The 15790-nt window shown below is 42.1% G+C and overlaps 1 protein-coding gene across 1 annotated transcript in view; it reads left to right on the top strand.

Moving 5' to 3' along the window:
- TLL2 (tolloid like 2) overlaps positions 1-15790 on the top strand; it is a 2328887-nt gene that overhangs the window by 304007 nt on the left and 2009090 nt on the right. The window contains exon 2 of the mRNA XM_078643121.1: positions 106-216. Within this exon, the coding sequence (XP_078499247.1) occupies positions 106-216 (111 nt within the window). The remainder of the gene's footprint in view (positions 1-105; positions 217-15790) is intronic.

Here is a 15790-nt window from a genome sequence, read left to right as displayed (position 1 = left end):
TGCAGGAAATAAGCTTTTGTGTGGAATAATACCTTCTATCAAGTCATGCATTGTACAGTGTCCACCACTTTGATTTTTAATGTTGATTATTATTTTCTTTTACAGTTGCGTATTGGGGAGACATTGCTTTGGATGAGGAAGACTTAAAATTATTTGATCAAGACACGGACCTTGATGTAATGAATCAGACAGACGTTTGGACGGGGCATAATAAAGGCAAGTAAAAGTAAACACATATTCCCATTGTTCAATGCTTGCTTACAGAGACACAAAAGCACACATAAGCAACTGTGGTATAATGGAGACACAATTGTGTAAAGTTTGTGATTTGTTTTAAGGAGCATTACAAGAAGTAGCCAGTTTGTATAGGCTAGTGATGCACAGCAGGATTAGTATTTTTTGGGGACAGTCAGTTTTTCTCCTTATGCACAGGGCCATTTGGTGTTTGAAATGAGCTTGTGCGCCATTGACCAGCAATGCATTTGTCCACACAGCACAGCTCCTCTGTATAATTATACCTCCTGTCCCAAGAATGGTCCGATTAACCTTCGATGCCGCCAGACGGGAGCATGGAAGGTTTTGTTGACACCATTGCAACTGCCGTCAATGGAGCCTTGGTGAATTGTCAGGATGTTGGGTACAATTCCGAATCCGAACTAACAAAATAATCTGAACATGCTTTTAGTTTGTTCTTAAACAATCTAAATATTCCACAAATACCACAGCAACTACTCACTATTCTGTTACCTATGGGGTCTATGGGAAGATATTAAACACATACTACACATAACTATCCACGGGTCTGAACAAGCACAACAGACAAGAGAGAATCTGAGAGAGCAAGTTTGCCAACCTCTACCTCACTATCAAAGGGAAGCTTCTTATTATCCTAAATCATTTGGAAGTCCTAATCATAAGGACTGATTCCTATCACTCACCAATGGTGACATGTTTCATCATCTGGGTCTCCTCCTAGCGTCACACTAGTGACTCTAAGGACTGCAACCCTATCTAAAAGGAAGGGAAGCTCGCTGATGTTTTAATTAAGAACTGTTGGTTATGTTCTCAAAATGATGCGATTAACTAATTGACCTACAGACGTGACCTACAGACGTGAGCAACCACTAAGTGTGGGAAGAAATAAGTGCAGTGCAAAAAAGATTTTAAAAATGAGTTAAAATTGGGAAGTGAGAGAAAAACTTTTATTGGTGCCTCTCAGTGCTCAAATCTAAAACAGTGCAAATGGACAGATTTCAACAAATAACTGTCATGATGATTAAATGGGTCAACATGTTTCAGCAATATGAGGAAACAACTAATCCTCTACCTTCTTCAGGACCTCAACAATATTGCTACTGCAACGTGAAATAATAATACGACGGTCTGAAATATAATGCGGGTTGGAATCAATATAACCTTATCACCTGAAGTCCTAGGTGTGTACCATATCCTCAGCAAATGACGTGATGCAAAAGGCAACTGTAACATAAAACATATTGAGTCTGAAGACAGTCCTGTCCCTTGTATGCGAGATTAACAAACTTTCCAGATCAAAACTCTCATCATCGTAAATCAACTTTATGCAGTCTGTTTTTAGTACTGATGTATCTCATCATCATCTACCATATTACTAATTAGTGAACGAGCATTACATGCTTACCCGTAATGCATGGGGATCAAACCTCACCAGGCTGCGGCTCAGGAAAAAGGAGGCACCTCTCTATGGGAAAACAAGAAGTAAACAGGACCACATCTGTCAAGTTGCCCTGCTCATCTCGTGTTACCTTGATTTATCATTCAAAAATAGCATTGGCTATGTATTCACAAAAAACACAGATTTAGTGTTGAAAGACTGCTTGATTGAATGTACTATGATGAGTAATAATAAGTAATAAATAATAAAAGCTGGTGGATGCTTTTTATATCTTTTAATCGTGTTATTATGAATATAACTAGTCACTCCAACCTGTGGACAATGGATTAGAAGTTGAAATTGAGGGAAGGAGCAAGGTGATATTCCATCAAAGAGTTGATTAATCCTCATAACACCCCTTAACCGCCAATTTTTCCCAAATATGGGCCTATTGTTAATAAGAAGAAGTGAGTTATGCCAAATAGGGGCATCTAAGAAAGACTCCCGGGTAATAGTAGAAGGGCGTACCAGGGGTGATAGGAGGGAGGAGGTATGTCTAAATAAGGGAAGGGAAGTGAAGTAGAAAGAGTTTTAGCGGAGAAACAAATAACTTCATTAAAGGAAAAGAGTAATAGTAGTATTTGTTCGATGGAAAGCCAAAGGGGGGTAAACGGAGAGGGATCCGACGAAAGCCACCTTGAAGCCTGACATAATGTGAAAGACTTATGATAAAGGAGAAAATCTGGGAAATTGATTCCACCGTTAGATTTAGTCTTCCGAAGAAATGACAAAGCAATTCTATATTTTTTATTGTTCCAGAGAAATTTTGAAAGGGGCGAATCAATACGCTTGAAATGAATAGCAGAAATATGTACAGGAAGCATGGAGAGAATGTATGAGATTAGGGGCTATCATCATTTTAATTGAGTTCATGCACCCTCATCAAGAAAGAAAAAGAGAATTCCAAGTAGAGTATTTTTTCAATACGAGATAAGACTGCGAACATATTCAAATTAATTGAGGAAGCAATGGAGCTAGAGAACCAAATACCTAGATATTTAATTTATTTTTGTGTTATTTCATGCAAACCCAGTGGAAGAAAAGAAGTGAGGGAGACAGAATTTAGTGAGAGGAAGAATTTCAGTCTTATCCGAGTTAATTTTGTATCCAGAAACTTGTGAAAAAGAGTTAAATGCAGATAATAAACGGGGGATAGATGTTTCAGGGTTGGAGATAAATAAAAGAATATCATCTGCATATGCAGAGAGCTTCGACTGATTATCACCATAAGGAAAATTAGAAATGGAATCATTATTACGGATAGAGGTCAGAAAAGGTTCAAGTGCCAAAACAAAAAGAAGGGGAGACAAGGGACAGCCTTGACGAACCCCTTGTTGGAGAGAAAATTAAGAGGAAACACGCCCATTAACTAAGACCGAGGCTTTAGGGGCAGAATACAGCAGGGACACAAGAGATATAAAATGTGGACCAAAACCATGCCAACGTAAGGAAGCAAACAAAAAGGACCAATCCACCCTATCAAAAGCTTTCTCTGCGTCAACCAAAATATCAGCTAGAGGAATTGAAAGGGATGAAGCTTTATTGAGAAGGTTGAGAAAAAGACGAGAGTTATCGGAAGTAAGCCTGCCCTTAACAAAACCACATTGCTCTTTACTAATAAGATGGGGCATAAAAGAATCCAAGCGTAAAGCAAGCAGTTTAGCAAATAACTTATAGTCTACATTGACTAAAGAGATTAGTCGATAATTTTGACAGAATTGGGGATCACGACCGTCTTTAGGAATAAGGCAGATGGTGGCCTCCTCAAAGGTACCATCTGCCCTACCAGATAAATAGAAAGATTGGAAAAGGGCTAAAAGTTTGGGGAGCAAGAGATCAGAAAAATGCAAGTAACATTCAACTGAAAAACCGCCAGGACCAGGTGATTTACCTTTTGTAAGAGGACTCAAAGCTTTGGACAATTCACTAAGTGAGAGAGATTTTTCAATATCAGAAAAATTAAGGTGTGGGGAAGAGGGACTAGGAAGTTTCTCAAGATAGGATTGAATGAGAGAAGAAGTGGGTGGAGATTCTGGTGTGTAGAGGTTTTGGTAAAGAAGTCGAAATTGCTCAAGTATTTTGTGATCTTTGTGTAGAAGAGTGTTATCGGGAAAAAACATAGACTCTATAAAAGTACGTTCTTTACGCGATTTGAGATAATTGGCCAAGAGTTTCCCTGATTTATTGCGACCACCATAATAACAAGCGCTACTGCGGAGAAGTATTGATGATGCATTATCATTAGTAGTTTTATTAAACTCAAGTTTAGCTGGTATGAGGTCTGGTGAAATAGAATTAGATGAAGAGGTGTAAAATTCATGTTCCATTCTTTTAATATGAGCCAATATATTTTTCTGTTTCTGGAGGAAAGTTTTTTTCTTCTTCTTAGAGACAAAATATATAATAAACCCCCTTGCAGTTGCTTTAAAGGAATCCCTAAGAACATGGGGAGAAATATTAGGGTCACAATTAAGCGAAAAGAATTTGTTAGCAAAATCACGGAAAGAGGAAGAAAAAAGAGAGTCAGTGAGAAGAGAATTATTAAACCGCCAACGAGAAGACCTAGGGAGCGGAGAAAGCAAATCTAGGTCTGTTACAATTGGAGCATGGTCCGATATAACTATTGGTTCAATAGAGGAGGATAGTAAGTTTTGAGATAAAGATTGAGAAATAAAGATATAATTCAGACGAGAAAAAGAAGCATGAGGAGGAGAAAAAAATTAATAATCGAGAGTATGAGGATGGGAAAGTCTCCAGGAGTCAATAAGATGTGATTGAGAAATAGTATCAAGGAATTGTTTGTGTGTTCTGTGAGGTATGAAGTATACAGATGATTTGCAATCCAGAAATGCATCAACAATTTGATTACAATCCCCTCCTAAGATAAACAGGTCATCACAATGTTGAATACATTTTTTGGTAATTAAATGCCAGAAAAAACAATTTGGTTGCGTAGGACTGTAAACATGAAAGACTGTTAAAGGTACAGAGTTAATTAATAGTTTAGCTAAAATCCATCTGGCATCAATATCATTTTCTTGTGAGACAATTTTACATTTTAATTTCTTGTGACATAGGATAGCCACACCATTTTGTTTATTGGTGGAAGGTGAGAATAAGACCGTACCCACCCAGCTTCTTGTCAACTTAAGTGATTCGGCCTCGGTAAGATGTGCCTCTTGTAAGAGAACAATATCCAGATTATAGAAAGCTAGGTGGGAAAGGATTCTCTGCCTCTTTATAGGATTGATGAAACCTTTTACATTTCAAGAAACAACTTTGAATTAAAAAAACATCAAATAAAGTTTCATGGAAAGAAAAAATACAATTACAATAAAAAATAAGAAGATGCCAATAAGAAAAAGAGAGATATGATGAAAAAGATGGAAACATTTAAAGGAGAAGCGGAAGAGGGAATAAAAAAGGAAAAAGCAAAACTGCATGTAGAAAAAAGGAAAGAAGAGTAGGAGACCGAGGAGATAGGAGCTTACTCGATAGGAAAAAGGGAGAGAAGGGAGGGAAGGAAAAGAGAAAGACGAGAGAAGACAGTACATATCCAAAAAGGACGACTGATAGGATCATACCTGAGAAAAACATAAGAAGGGACAATGGGGCGATGGTGACACTCAACAAGACGAGCCACCCAAGGATGGGAGAGCAGACCACACCAGGACGATAAGGGAATATAGTAGAAATAACAGTTGAATTGAGGGGATAAACACAAAATAATCTAAAGGAATAAACAAGAAAATACTATTAAACATGAGGAAAATGCATGAGGAAATATACAACAAACCAACAAGCAACAAAAAGAAATACAAGAATTCAAGAATTCTTAAAAGCTTGTAACGTCTAAGGAGAGCACACTAGAATAAGAAAACAAGAAAACAACCAGAGGAACCATACAAAAACTATTAAAGAAACCTCAAAAGCGGTAACACAACAAAATACTAGAAAAAGAGGAGCATTGAAGAATACTGATATCCTGCAAGGAAAATAAAGATTAGATCAACGGTCAACCATTGGAAGAAGTAGAAGTATCCATGCCACTGTTAGTTTGGAAATAAATGAAGTTCTTCAGTTCTGCAGGATCTTGAAAGGACCATGTTTGATTTTGATGTGTGACTTTAAAAGTACACTGGTGAAAAAGTCCATATCTAGCACCCATAGAACGTAGCGGAGCATGAAGTTTCAGAAATTATTTTCTTCTAGCCGCAGTAGCATTGGAAACATCTTGAGAAAGAAATACCTTCTGACCCATCCAGGAAACTTGGAGCTTAGATCTTGCTGCAAAGAGTACTGAGAGAAGATCTGTAAACTTCAAGAAAAGAATGATGACGCCACGTGGTTTAGCTGAGGCAGAGGAACGAGGACCAAGTCTGTGGGCTCTTTGAATGCTGAGAAAAGTGGTGGTTGGCATATCCAGAAGTTTCGGAAGGAAGGAAGAGAAAGAATGATACAGGCTCGTACCCCTCCAGAAATTCTGGCAAACCATATATGCATAGATTGTTCCTCCTGTTCCTGTTTTCTAAGTCCTCAGTATGTTGTTAAAGAGCACGAACAGGTTTTTCGAAAGAAGAAATGCGTTGCGAATTGATCTGTATCTCCGACACTTGCTGCTCTACAACTGCTACTCTGTTCTCCATAGATGACCATTTCTCCTCAAGGAATTGCATTTTGTTGTTGGTTTCTTCAACAAACCGGCGCAATGAGCGTATTTCCTCCTAGAGTATCTCCAGAGAAATTGTAGGTGGTGATTTATCAGGAGAGGGAGGATCATGCTTCAAGCGTTTTGAGGAGGTGGTAGGAGGAGAAGATTTGTTTGGTATGGATGTTGTCGTAGCAGAGCGATTAGGGGCAACACCCGCCATTTGGTTTGAGGCAGATGACGAATCCGATGTTGAGGAGAATGAAGATGTTGCCGCAGAACTAGCTGATCCATGACAAAGACAAACTTCAGCTTGCGCAATTTGCCCATCAAAGTTGCACATAGGTATTAAGCATAACAAGTGTAGAGCTCTCCAGGAGTATAGCGAACAAAGTGAACAAAGTGCTTTCTTGGTGATTTGGTCAGGCAGGAAAGACCCAAGGAAAGGAAACCAACTTATTTGATGAGCCACTGCTGAGACTGTATGAGAAGTAAATCAGTGATGTTCGAAAAGACAAAGGTTGTGGGTAGCATTAAACAAATGAGAAAATACACTACTTGCCGGAGGTAACAAAAATCCAGAAGAAGTCACATGAGTATAAAGTATATTTAGGTGATTGGTGAGATACAGTCAAAGATACCACCAGAAGATGAAAAGGTTATCCAACAGTAGCAATAAGAAAGCACATGAGATTATCAACAAGGCAGGATTATAGAGATGTGAGGCATATTAGTATTCCTGATGCTGAAGTAACTCATACCTAAAATGGCGGCAACCTTGAAGTAAATACCTTGGCATTCAATGGAGAGCAGGTAGGGCGCAATGATATACAGCATAACAAGCCTCCTTATGCAAGTAATGAAGATTGTAGACAAACATTGACTCCCATTATTGCAGGGACCAGCTTGTAAGGGGCATTGTTCAGGCACGCTAAAATCGTCATTATTTCAATGCGCGCATCTAAGATGGCAGCCGATATGAAGAGAAGGAGCCACGGTAAATTATTCAATAAGCGCAATGCGCTAAATGTCCTGAAAGATATCACCGGGGTCTCCAGTCGTTCCGGTAGACGATGCGGGCAACAATTCCAGGAGTAAATGGCGAAAGGCGCATTTGCGGGTCCGAAGAGCGTCCCGGCGCGGCAGAGCAGTCCCCTTAGGCAGCCATCTTGAACGACACCTTGGCCACGCCCCAATCTTCGCTTCTTTGTGTTTCATTATATTTGAGGTTCAAATAAAGTAAATATGAGCATAAACACACATATATTGTATTCAAACTGAAGCAAAAGCAGCTATGGCATTTTAAACTATACTTCAATAAATGCTGCAACTCTCCTCAAGCTCCTACCCCCCCCACCCCCCCCCCCCCCAGCCCCGCATATCTTCAGCAAACTTCTAAGGGGTGAGAATGAGCTTAGCTGGGGAGAATAGGAGGATTGAATTTGTAACAGCGGAGTAATACCTTGGAGTCAGGTACGACCAAGCCACACCTAGTCAAGACAGGGAATGCTTTGTATTATTCACCAATTCAAAGTATTGTAAAGAAGTTCCTACCTCTCAGATATGGAGATCAAGGGAAACTGTGGTGGATATGTTCAATCCCAAAAGTCTCCTAAAAAAGATTGGGTATTCGGTAAAATGACTTGGAGGGTGTCACAATCACAAACATGCTAACAAAATGTTTTTACTGGCCCAAAATAGCTGGACGAAAGCTATCGGTATAAATCTGGCTGAAGAATGGCTGGAAATATCTACCTTTAATTGGCAGCTACTGAGGGGGGCAAATTTCAAGTAGATGCAATTGTATGCCCAGTGGCTAGTCTCTCACATGATTAAGAAATTGCATGATTGGAATAATTCCATCTCCGAATGTTTTCCTAGGTGTAACATGCTGGCCACCTGGGAACAGAGGATAGGGGGATATCAGAAGCTAAGGGGATTTTGGGGAAAGGTGTTATTGTTCATGGGTGATGCCTTAGGAGCTTCAGTTTCACCAGACCCAAAGGCCATCCACTTAGGCACCTTGAGAAATCTGGGTCGAAAGACAAGAAATTTACGAGCCTTGTCTTACATAGCAACTTTTTAATAGCTCGCTCGTTAGCAGAACATTTTTGGAAATCGAGGGAGCCATTAGACTTTCAATCGTGACTCAATAAATTATGTGCAGGCTATAACAAGGAGTATGTATTTGCCAGAAGGGCAGGAGGGAGCAAAATGTTTAAGATTTGGAAATGGTTTATGTGCTTTTCTGAATGCACTTTAACTAAATCATTTAGCTGATTCAAAGTTTTAATGTATTAACTATTTCAAACACCTCTTGTTTCTTAATCTCTTATTGATTGTTAATCACTACTCTCTCCCTTCGCACTTTTTTTCTAATTACAATGTTGCACTTCTTTATGACTAAATTGAAGCAGTAGTGTTTGTGCTTCTTGCACGTTTGATGCTGAATAGCTTTTTTTAATGACCTGAAAATGTAGCTTGTCTGGAAAATGTGAAAAGTTTAAAATAAATTAGAAAAACAATCAAAACCAACTCAGTCCTGTTAGTCCTCCCCATCCACCTTGAAGAAAGAGTTAAGCTGTGAGGGTAGGAGTGTAATTCTCACAAGTACCACAATTAGCAGGTAAAATGCAAGCCTTAATCTGCACCAGGGACAAGAGACTAAGGTGCGCAGCATGACACTATTTGCAAAATGAATGACAAAAACATGAAACTGATCTGTTCCTTGATCCAATGAGATGCCTTTGAGCCGGCTGCACCGGAGTCTAATCTTGACTGAGCCTGTAGAGGGTTGGGGATGGTAATGGTGGAGGCGGGACCATATACTAGAAATGGATTACTGGGAAGATTGTGGAGGGTATAGCACTTCACTGTAAGAACTCATCTTACTACAAACTTATATATAATACCCACATGACTGTCTAGTATTAAGACTGCTCTGATACTATAGTGCATTCTTTTTCCATAAAGATGAGCACTGGGTTAGACACTAATGTCTTTCCTGCCTCCCCATCTCTGTGGGAAGCCTACGACAGTGCCCTTTGCTACCCTGAGAGTGAAGTGGCGGAAGTGGTTACTTGGTCCTGTTTGCTGTGCCGTAGCAGGACGAGCTGCAGGGCACCAAATGACCTCAACCCGCCTCTTTGGAGCTTAGCAGCCATATCTCTCCTAGGGTACCCCCATACCAGAGTTTGAGAGTTGATACATTCATACAATCCCTATTCCATGAACAAAATATTCCTGGTGGCTAGCAGGCTTACGCTACTACTTTCCAGATGCACAAGTTGGGAGTACCTGGGAACCTATGAGACCTTCTTTCCTTGGGGCAAAAGGACTAAAGCAAAACATATCAAATCTTTGATTTGAGGTGGTGTTACTCCTCCACTGATCCATTGTAGAAAAGGTAAAAATGTTACTTGTGACCAATGATCCTTCTAATTATTTCTTCCTTCACCTGCAATATAATGTTGGGGGGCATTTTTTTCACCACAGTGTGTAATCGAGAATAGCTGTGAAAGATAGAACCACTGCTTCAGCTACGGTGAAAGGGAAAGAGAAAGAGAGAGCAAAACGGTTGGGCTCTTCTAATATTTTAATTAAACGTCCAGCAGCAAAATGTTGTATTTCCACAATTTCATCCAGTAGATTTAACAACTTTGACCTTGGTTAAGGAAGGGCCACTAAACCAAGAACGAATTTACATCGGATGGCTGCCCCCAGAGTGGCTGACATTTGTGGAGGTAAGCTGAGAAATTAAATCTATTTTGATCAGCACAAAAATAAGCATACTGCAGGTTTTTGGGCTGAAGACTATCAAGAATCTGCCAGAAGATTGTGTGTTGGTTTTAACTAAGCTGAACTAAATGGCAGACACTGTGAGCAGATGTTGTTGCTTACTGATCGGTTACTAGATTTCATTTTAAGTCCTAATAGCAAGAAACACTCTTACTAATGAAGGACATTATTCCATGCTAGGGCTACATCCTTCGCCCATAAGAAGGAGAATGGCTGGAAAGGAACAAGTTGGATTTTCTTCATTGAACAGAAGGATGCAATATAAAGAGGCCGCATTTTTCCCATTAACGCCTTCGCTGCTAGGCCTCACCGCCCCAAGCGAAGCCTTTTTTTGGCCATTTGGGGTTGTTCGCGCTTAGGCCCCTGTAACTTTTTGACCACATAAGTATCCACGCCAAATTTGCATCCTTTTCTTCCAACACCACAGGAATTCTAAAGGCAACCAGGGTTTGTGGATTCCCCTGGAGGGGACCCACAAATTAGCCAACATACAACAATTTTTTTGGAGGGAAAAAATGGGAAAAAATGGCTACAGATGAAAGTGTCTGTTTTTCTCCCTGCAAATGGTATCAACAAAGGGGTTGTGGTGCTGAAATCACCATCTTCCCAGCTTTCACGGACAAGCATACTTTATTCAGAAAACCCATTTTTTTTACACAGTTTTGGCATATTTCTGGGACATAGACTATTTTTGCTATTTTGTGTGCTTTCAACCTCCTTCCAGCTAATGGTAAAAATGGGTGTTGGAAATGGCCCTTTTTGCAGGGTTATCCCTGAACTTTTTGCTTCTTCCTCCTATTTTTCCCTGATCTGTTTGTGTTGGTTTTAGGACTCTGGGAACTTTACCACTGCTAATCAATGCTAAAGTGCACATGCTCTCTGTGTAAATTGTGTTATGGATTGTGTTCCCATGATTGGATATTTGATTTACTTGTTAGTCCCTAGTAAAGTGCACTGAGTGTGCCAGGGCCTGTAAATCAAATGCTACTAGTGGGCCTGCAGCACTGATTGTGCCACCCACGTGAGTAGCCTTAAAAAGGTAACTTAGACCTGACATTGCAGAGTCTGCGCGCAGTTGGTATCTGTCATGCCGACTTGGCCAGTGCACACACTTGCCAGTCCCTAACATTCCCTTTTCTTATCTGTCAGGCACCCCTAAGGTAGGCCCAAGGTACCCCTGTGGGCAGGGTGCAGTGTATGTGAAAGGTAGGACATGCCCTGGTGTGTGTGGCATGTCCTGATAGTGAATCACAGCCCATTTCGTGTTTCACTATCGCAAGGCTACCTGTTCCCTATAAGACAGAATGGGAAGTTTGTTTATAACAGCTTATAATCATAACTGGCCCTGGGAACTAGGTGGAAAAATAAAATCTAGTATGCCTGCCCTCAGAATCTAATGATGCATCTTTTAGTAAAGGTGATTTTTACATTCTGTGTTTGAAAATATCACTTTTAGGAAGTAGGTATTTTCTTGCTCAGTCATCCCGTGTGCCTCTGCTGGAATGTGGATTACCTGTCTGGGGTTTGGACGACAGATGGCTTGGAAGCAAGGGTGGCTCCCGATAGTCTAGGTAGGTCAGAAAAAGGGCTGAATAGACCTGGGCTGCGATGGGGGAAGAGGGAGGAGATTTCCTTGCACCTCAAAGGGCTTGGTCTGGCTCTGACAATGCCGTCTCCACCCCCTGCCAGAAAATCACACCAGAGAAGGCAGAACTGGTTCTGGCTGTGCACAGACACCCTCTGCCTAAAGGATCAAAGGATTATTGGATACAAATACTGGGGCCCAACCCCTGAACTTAAGAACTCTTTTGAATCAAGAAGACTGCAAAGAAGAAGAGCTGGAGAAGCTGTGAGGAGGGACTACCACATTGCTGTGTGCTTTGCTGTGTTGGCCTACAGTGGTTGCTTCTGTCTTGGGCAGTGAAAGGACTGGACTGAACTTTCTGCAATCTACTTTGTGAGTTTCTCCAAAGTCTTGAGGTAGAGCTTGCCCCTGTTCAAGAAGTCTCAGAAACAACAAAGACTTCAAGCTCTTCTGCCCTCAGCACTGGGGACTGTGTGTTTTGTGCTACAACAGAAGAAAAGCAACCCAATGACGTCTCTGACACCGCTACCGACTCCATGTCCTGAAGGCACCGCAGAGAGCACCACCACAACGCCGCACCATGACCCTGGTCTCACCGACGATGCCTGCTGATGCCGCTACCGAGCCGCTGCTCGCACCGCGACCTGTGGGCACTGCACTCCGCACCGCCTCGCTTCACGACGACGCCTTGGTTTCCCCGATGACGCTGCTCCATGCTGAAATCGACACCGCTGCTTGCACCGTGGTTTGAGGGCACCGCTCATAAAGTTACATGACGCACCGCCCTCATTCGCATTGCAGCCTTGGCCTACCGACGCCGGCGCCATCGACTCAAGTACGTCAGCCGATGATAGCGCTTCAGCAACAATGACACCGCTGCTGCATCGTGACCTGCCAGCACCGTGATGAGCACCGCCTTCATCTTGCACTGCGACCCTGGTCTCACTGATGATGCCATCTGATGCCGCCACCGAGCCGCTGCTCGCACCATGACCTAAGGACGGCGCACTGCTGCACTTCGCACCGCAGCACATCAAGCTGCCGACGCAAGGTCGACCCGCAACACGTGGGACTTCGAGGGCCCTGACGACTCCTGCGCCGACCTCTGGAACAGACGCCTGCAGAGGCCGTGTTTTTGGAAGCTCAATGAGAGGTCATAGACGCCCTGCATTTCTAAAAGGTACTGTTTACGGTTCTTCCTGACACCGTAGCTGGCCCGCGACGCATCGGTCAGCCAGAACTGTTTGGATTCATTTGCTCATGACACCGCGATAGCCCCAGACAGAGCTATCAACATCGAGGAACTGTTTTTAAAGTGTATTTTGATAACTGTGGATTTTTAAGTTTTTTTGGTCTTGTCTTAAGTATATAAAAATATTGGATATTTTTCTGAACTGGTGTGGTGTCCTTTTGTAGTGCTTACACTGTATTACTGTTGATTATGTGCAAATGGTTTACACACTGCCTCTAAGATAAGCCTGACTGCTCATGCCAAGCTACCACTGGGTGAGCGGGGGTTATTTTAGGAGTGTAACTCCCTTATCCTGACTAGAGTGGTGGTTTCCGCCTGGCTTTGGCACATGCCCTAGCCTGTATTCAACAAGGGGGAGAGAGGGGCAATTTCCACTCCACGGGCCTGTATTCAACAAGGGGGAGAGAGGGGCGATTTCCACTCCACGGGAGTGGGAGGTCCAGCATCAGCGTGTGCCCCAATACGTCAAGACAACGGATGCTGTGCCGTTCCTCAGGAGAAAAAGGTACGAGTCACACTAGTGTTGTGGTGCCACTGGTCTCGGTGAGATCACATTTGGGCATCCATTTTGTTGGATGTAATGCCCTCACACACCCTTCATCATCTGGGCTGCTCCTCATTGGGTCGGCAGTACCATACCCAACAGGCTCACCTCTAAGAGGGGCTCTTTATCAGAGATCTTTTTGTGAAGTGCGGGTGTGGGGCCAGGGGTGTGTAGACATGAAAGTGAGTTTAAAATAAGGCTGGGAGTACCTATGAGAAACTTTATTCTGGGGGTCTCCTGCCTTAATTAAAATGTGTGATAACCAGCACTTGATGGAATGCAGTGTTCCTACTTCAGTGCTGGTTAGTGTGTGTTTGTAGTGGGCGACATGTTTCTCGCTCTTATGTTAATTTAGTCGCGATTCTTGAGGGCCTTAAACAGTATTATGTTGAGTCTGTCTACACTATAATACCTATATAAGTATCCAATAGGCTAGTCTGAGTGTCACAAGAAGAGGGGGCTTGTTGTGTTCATGAATCTGTGATGGGCTGGATCTCCCTATTCTGTAAGAAACCCAGGCATCAACAGTACCCGGCGGCCTGCACAATAGATTTTAGGCTTCCATGAGGTTATGGAGTTTGTAGCCTCGTGCGCTGCCAGCAGGACCTACCCACGCCACCAGGTCCCAAAAAATGGATGCCCAACTGTAATCTCACTAAAACCAGTGGCACCACAACACTAGTGTGACTCGTTTTTGCAATAAAACACTGTAGTGTTTTATCTAGGAAACCTGAATCGATATTCCTATTTTATGCTCTTGTCCGGCTATAATCAATAATATCCATACAACGGCATAATAATCATATCCATAATTCAGTCGTAGCACATGCTGTCACATTAAGCAAGGCTACTTCTCCGTCCCCTAGTAAGCACACCGAGTTCTCTAAACAAAACCAAGCCTCCAGCAACCTGGGAAATCCCCCTTGCTTTTGTTTTGATTTCGCCCTAGAACTCCTGTAAAGCACTGTAAGAACAGCCAGTTCTTAGTGACATCTTTATTGACGTCGTATGTCCAACCTTACGTCAAACCCAGGCACCTTTCAGGTATAAATATACCAACGTTGCCTTGAGCAAACACACGGTGGTGAATCTGGAGCAGAGCAGCTATCTACTTGCCCGAAAGCCCAGCTGATGCGAGAGCCCACGGACGCTGCCCTCCTCTTTGACGCGCTGAGAAAGACGCTGTCTTTTCTCCTGCCGAGAAATCCAGCTCCGGCGTTTCCAGCCTACCCTTGCGGGTTGCTGGGATATCGAGTCCTGAGAGAGAGATACCAGACCTCCTGCTTTCTATTACCCAGGTACGGAACTGACTAAACCCTTACAGAGAATTCTTGAGTCAGATTCTTGGCAAAACAAACTTAACTTAAACTGCTACTTACTTACTCCTTCCCACGTATTAGGCTTAGGTCAGGTACACGGGGGTAGGCGTATTTAGAAGCACCAGTTGAGTAGGATAAGTCGATGTATATATGTATGTATATATTTTATCTATTTTAAAGTATCATATGGCTAAGAAACCATATCAATGCTTTTACAGTATTATTTTATAATCCTCCTTTTACTGTACGCACTTTACTTTACCATGAGCATTACAATCGTGGCAATTCATTTCTCTTGTATGAGGAAGAAGACTGCTCAATAAATAACACCTTTTATTGAAAACGCCCGTCTCTCTTTTCTCTGCATTCTGGTGAAACTAAGTACGCACGTTTGACTGAGTGAAATAGCTGTCTTTTGTTTTCACACGACTCTAGAGATACACTCTTATTCAGGGAGAGGAAAGTTGTCATGTTTTATGGTTGTCAGAAGCTAATCCCTTCTTGTCTATCCAGGGAGGTTAAACTCCTCGTTTATTCGAGAAAGTTTCTAGTGACCTCTGAGCTAGCTGGCAAACCTTAAGTGTAATATAGTCAGTAGAGACCTAGATAACCTCAGTCCTACGTCTACACTGCTGAATATATTATTCCAATGCGCAGAGCCTATTGGGAATATAGGAACTACACTACATGGCGCCCAACGTTTGGTAAGGCGATAAATCTAACGCAAGACGTTAGAGTAACTCAGTCGTGCTCTTTCACACAGACCCTTTTTCCCGTAAATACTCCAAAAGACATCTGGAGTGGGTAAAAGGTTAAAAATCCGCCGAAACTTAGTAGGAAGAGATTTCTATGTATAGTTTCTGGTTTAGTCAACGTTGAAGGATACAGTGTTCCAAAATATTGTGCACCTAATCTTTGTTTCCTTGAAACCTGATCTGCAACAAAAACCTT

The sequence above is a fragment of the Lissotriton helveticus genome, chromosome 5_1 (genome assembly GCF_964261635.1).
Source record: "Lissotriton helveticus chromosome 5_1, aLisHel1.1, whole genome shotgun sequence".
Classification (NCBI taxonomy): domain Eukaryota; kingdom Metazoa; phylum Chordata; class Amphibia; order Caudata; family Salamandridae; genus Lissotriton; species Lissotriton helveticus.
Note: the sequence above shows the minus strand (reverse complement) of the source record. Positions and strands in the feature narration are given on the sequence as shown.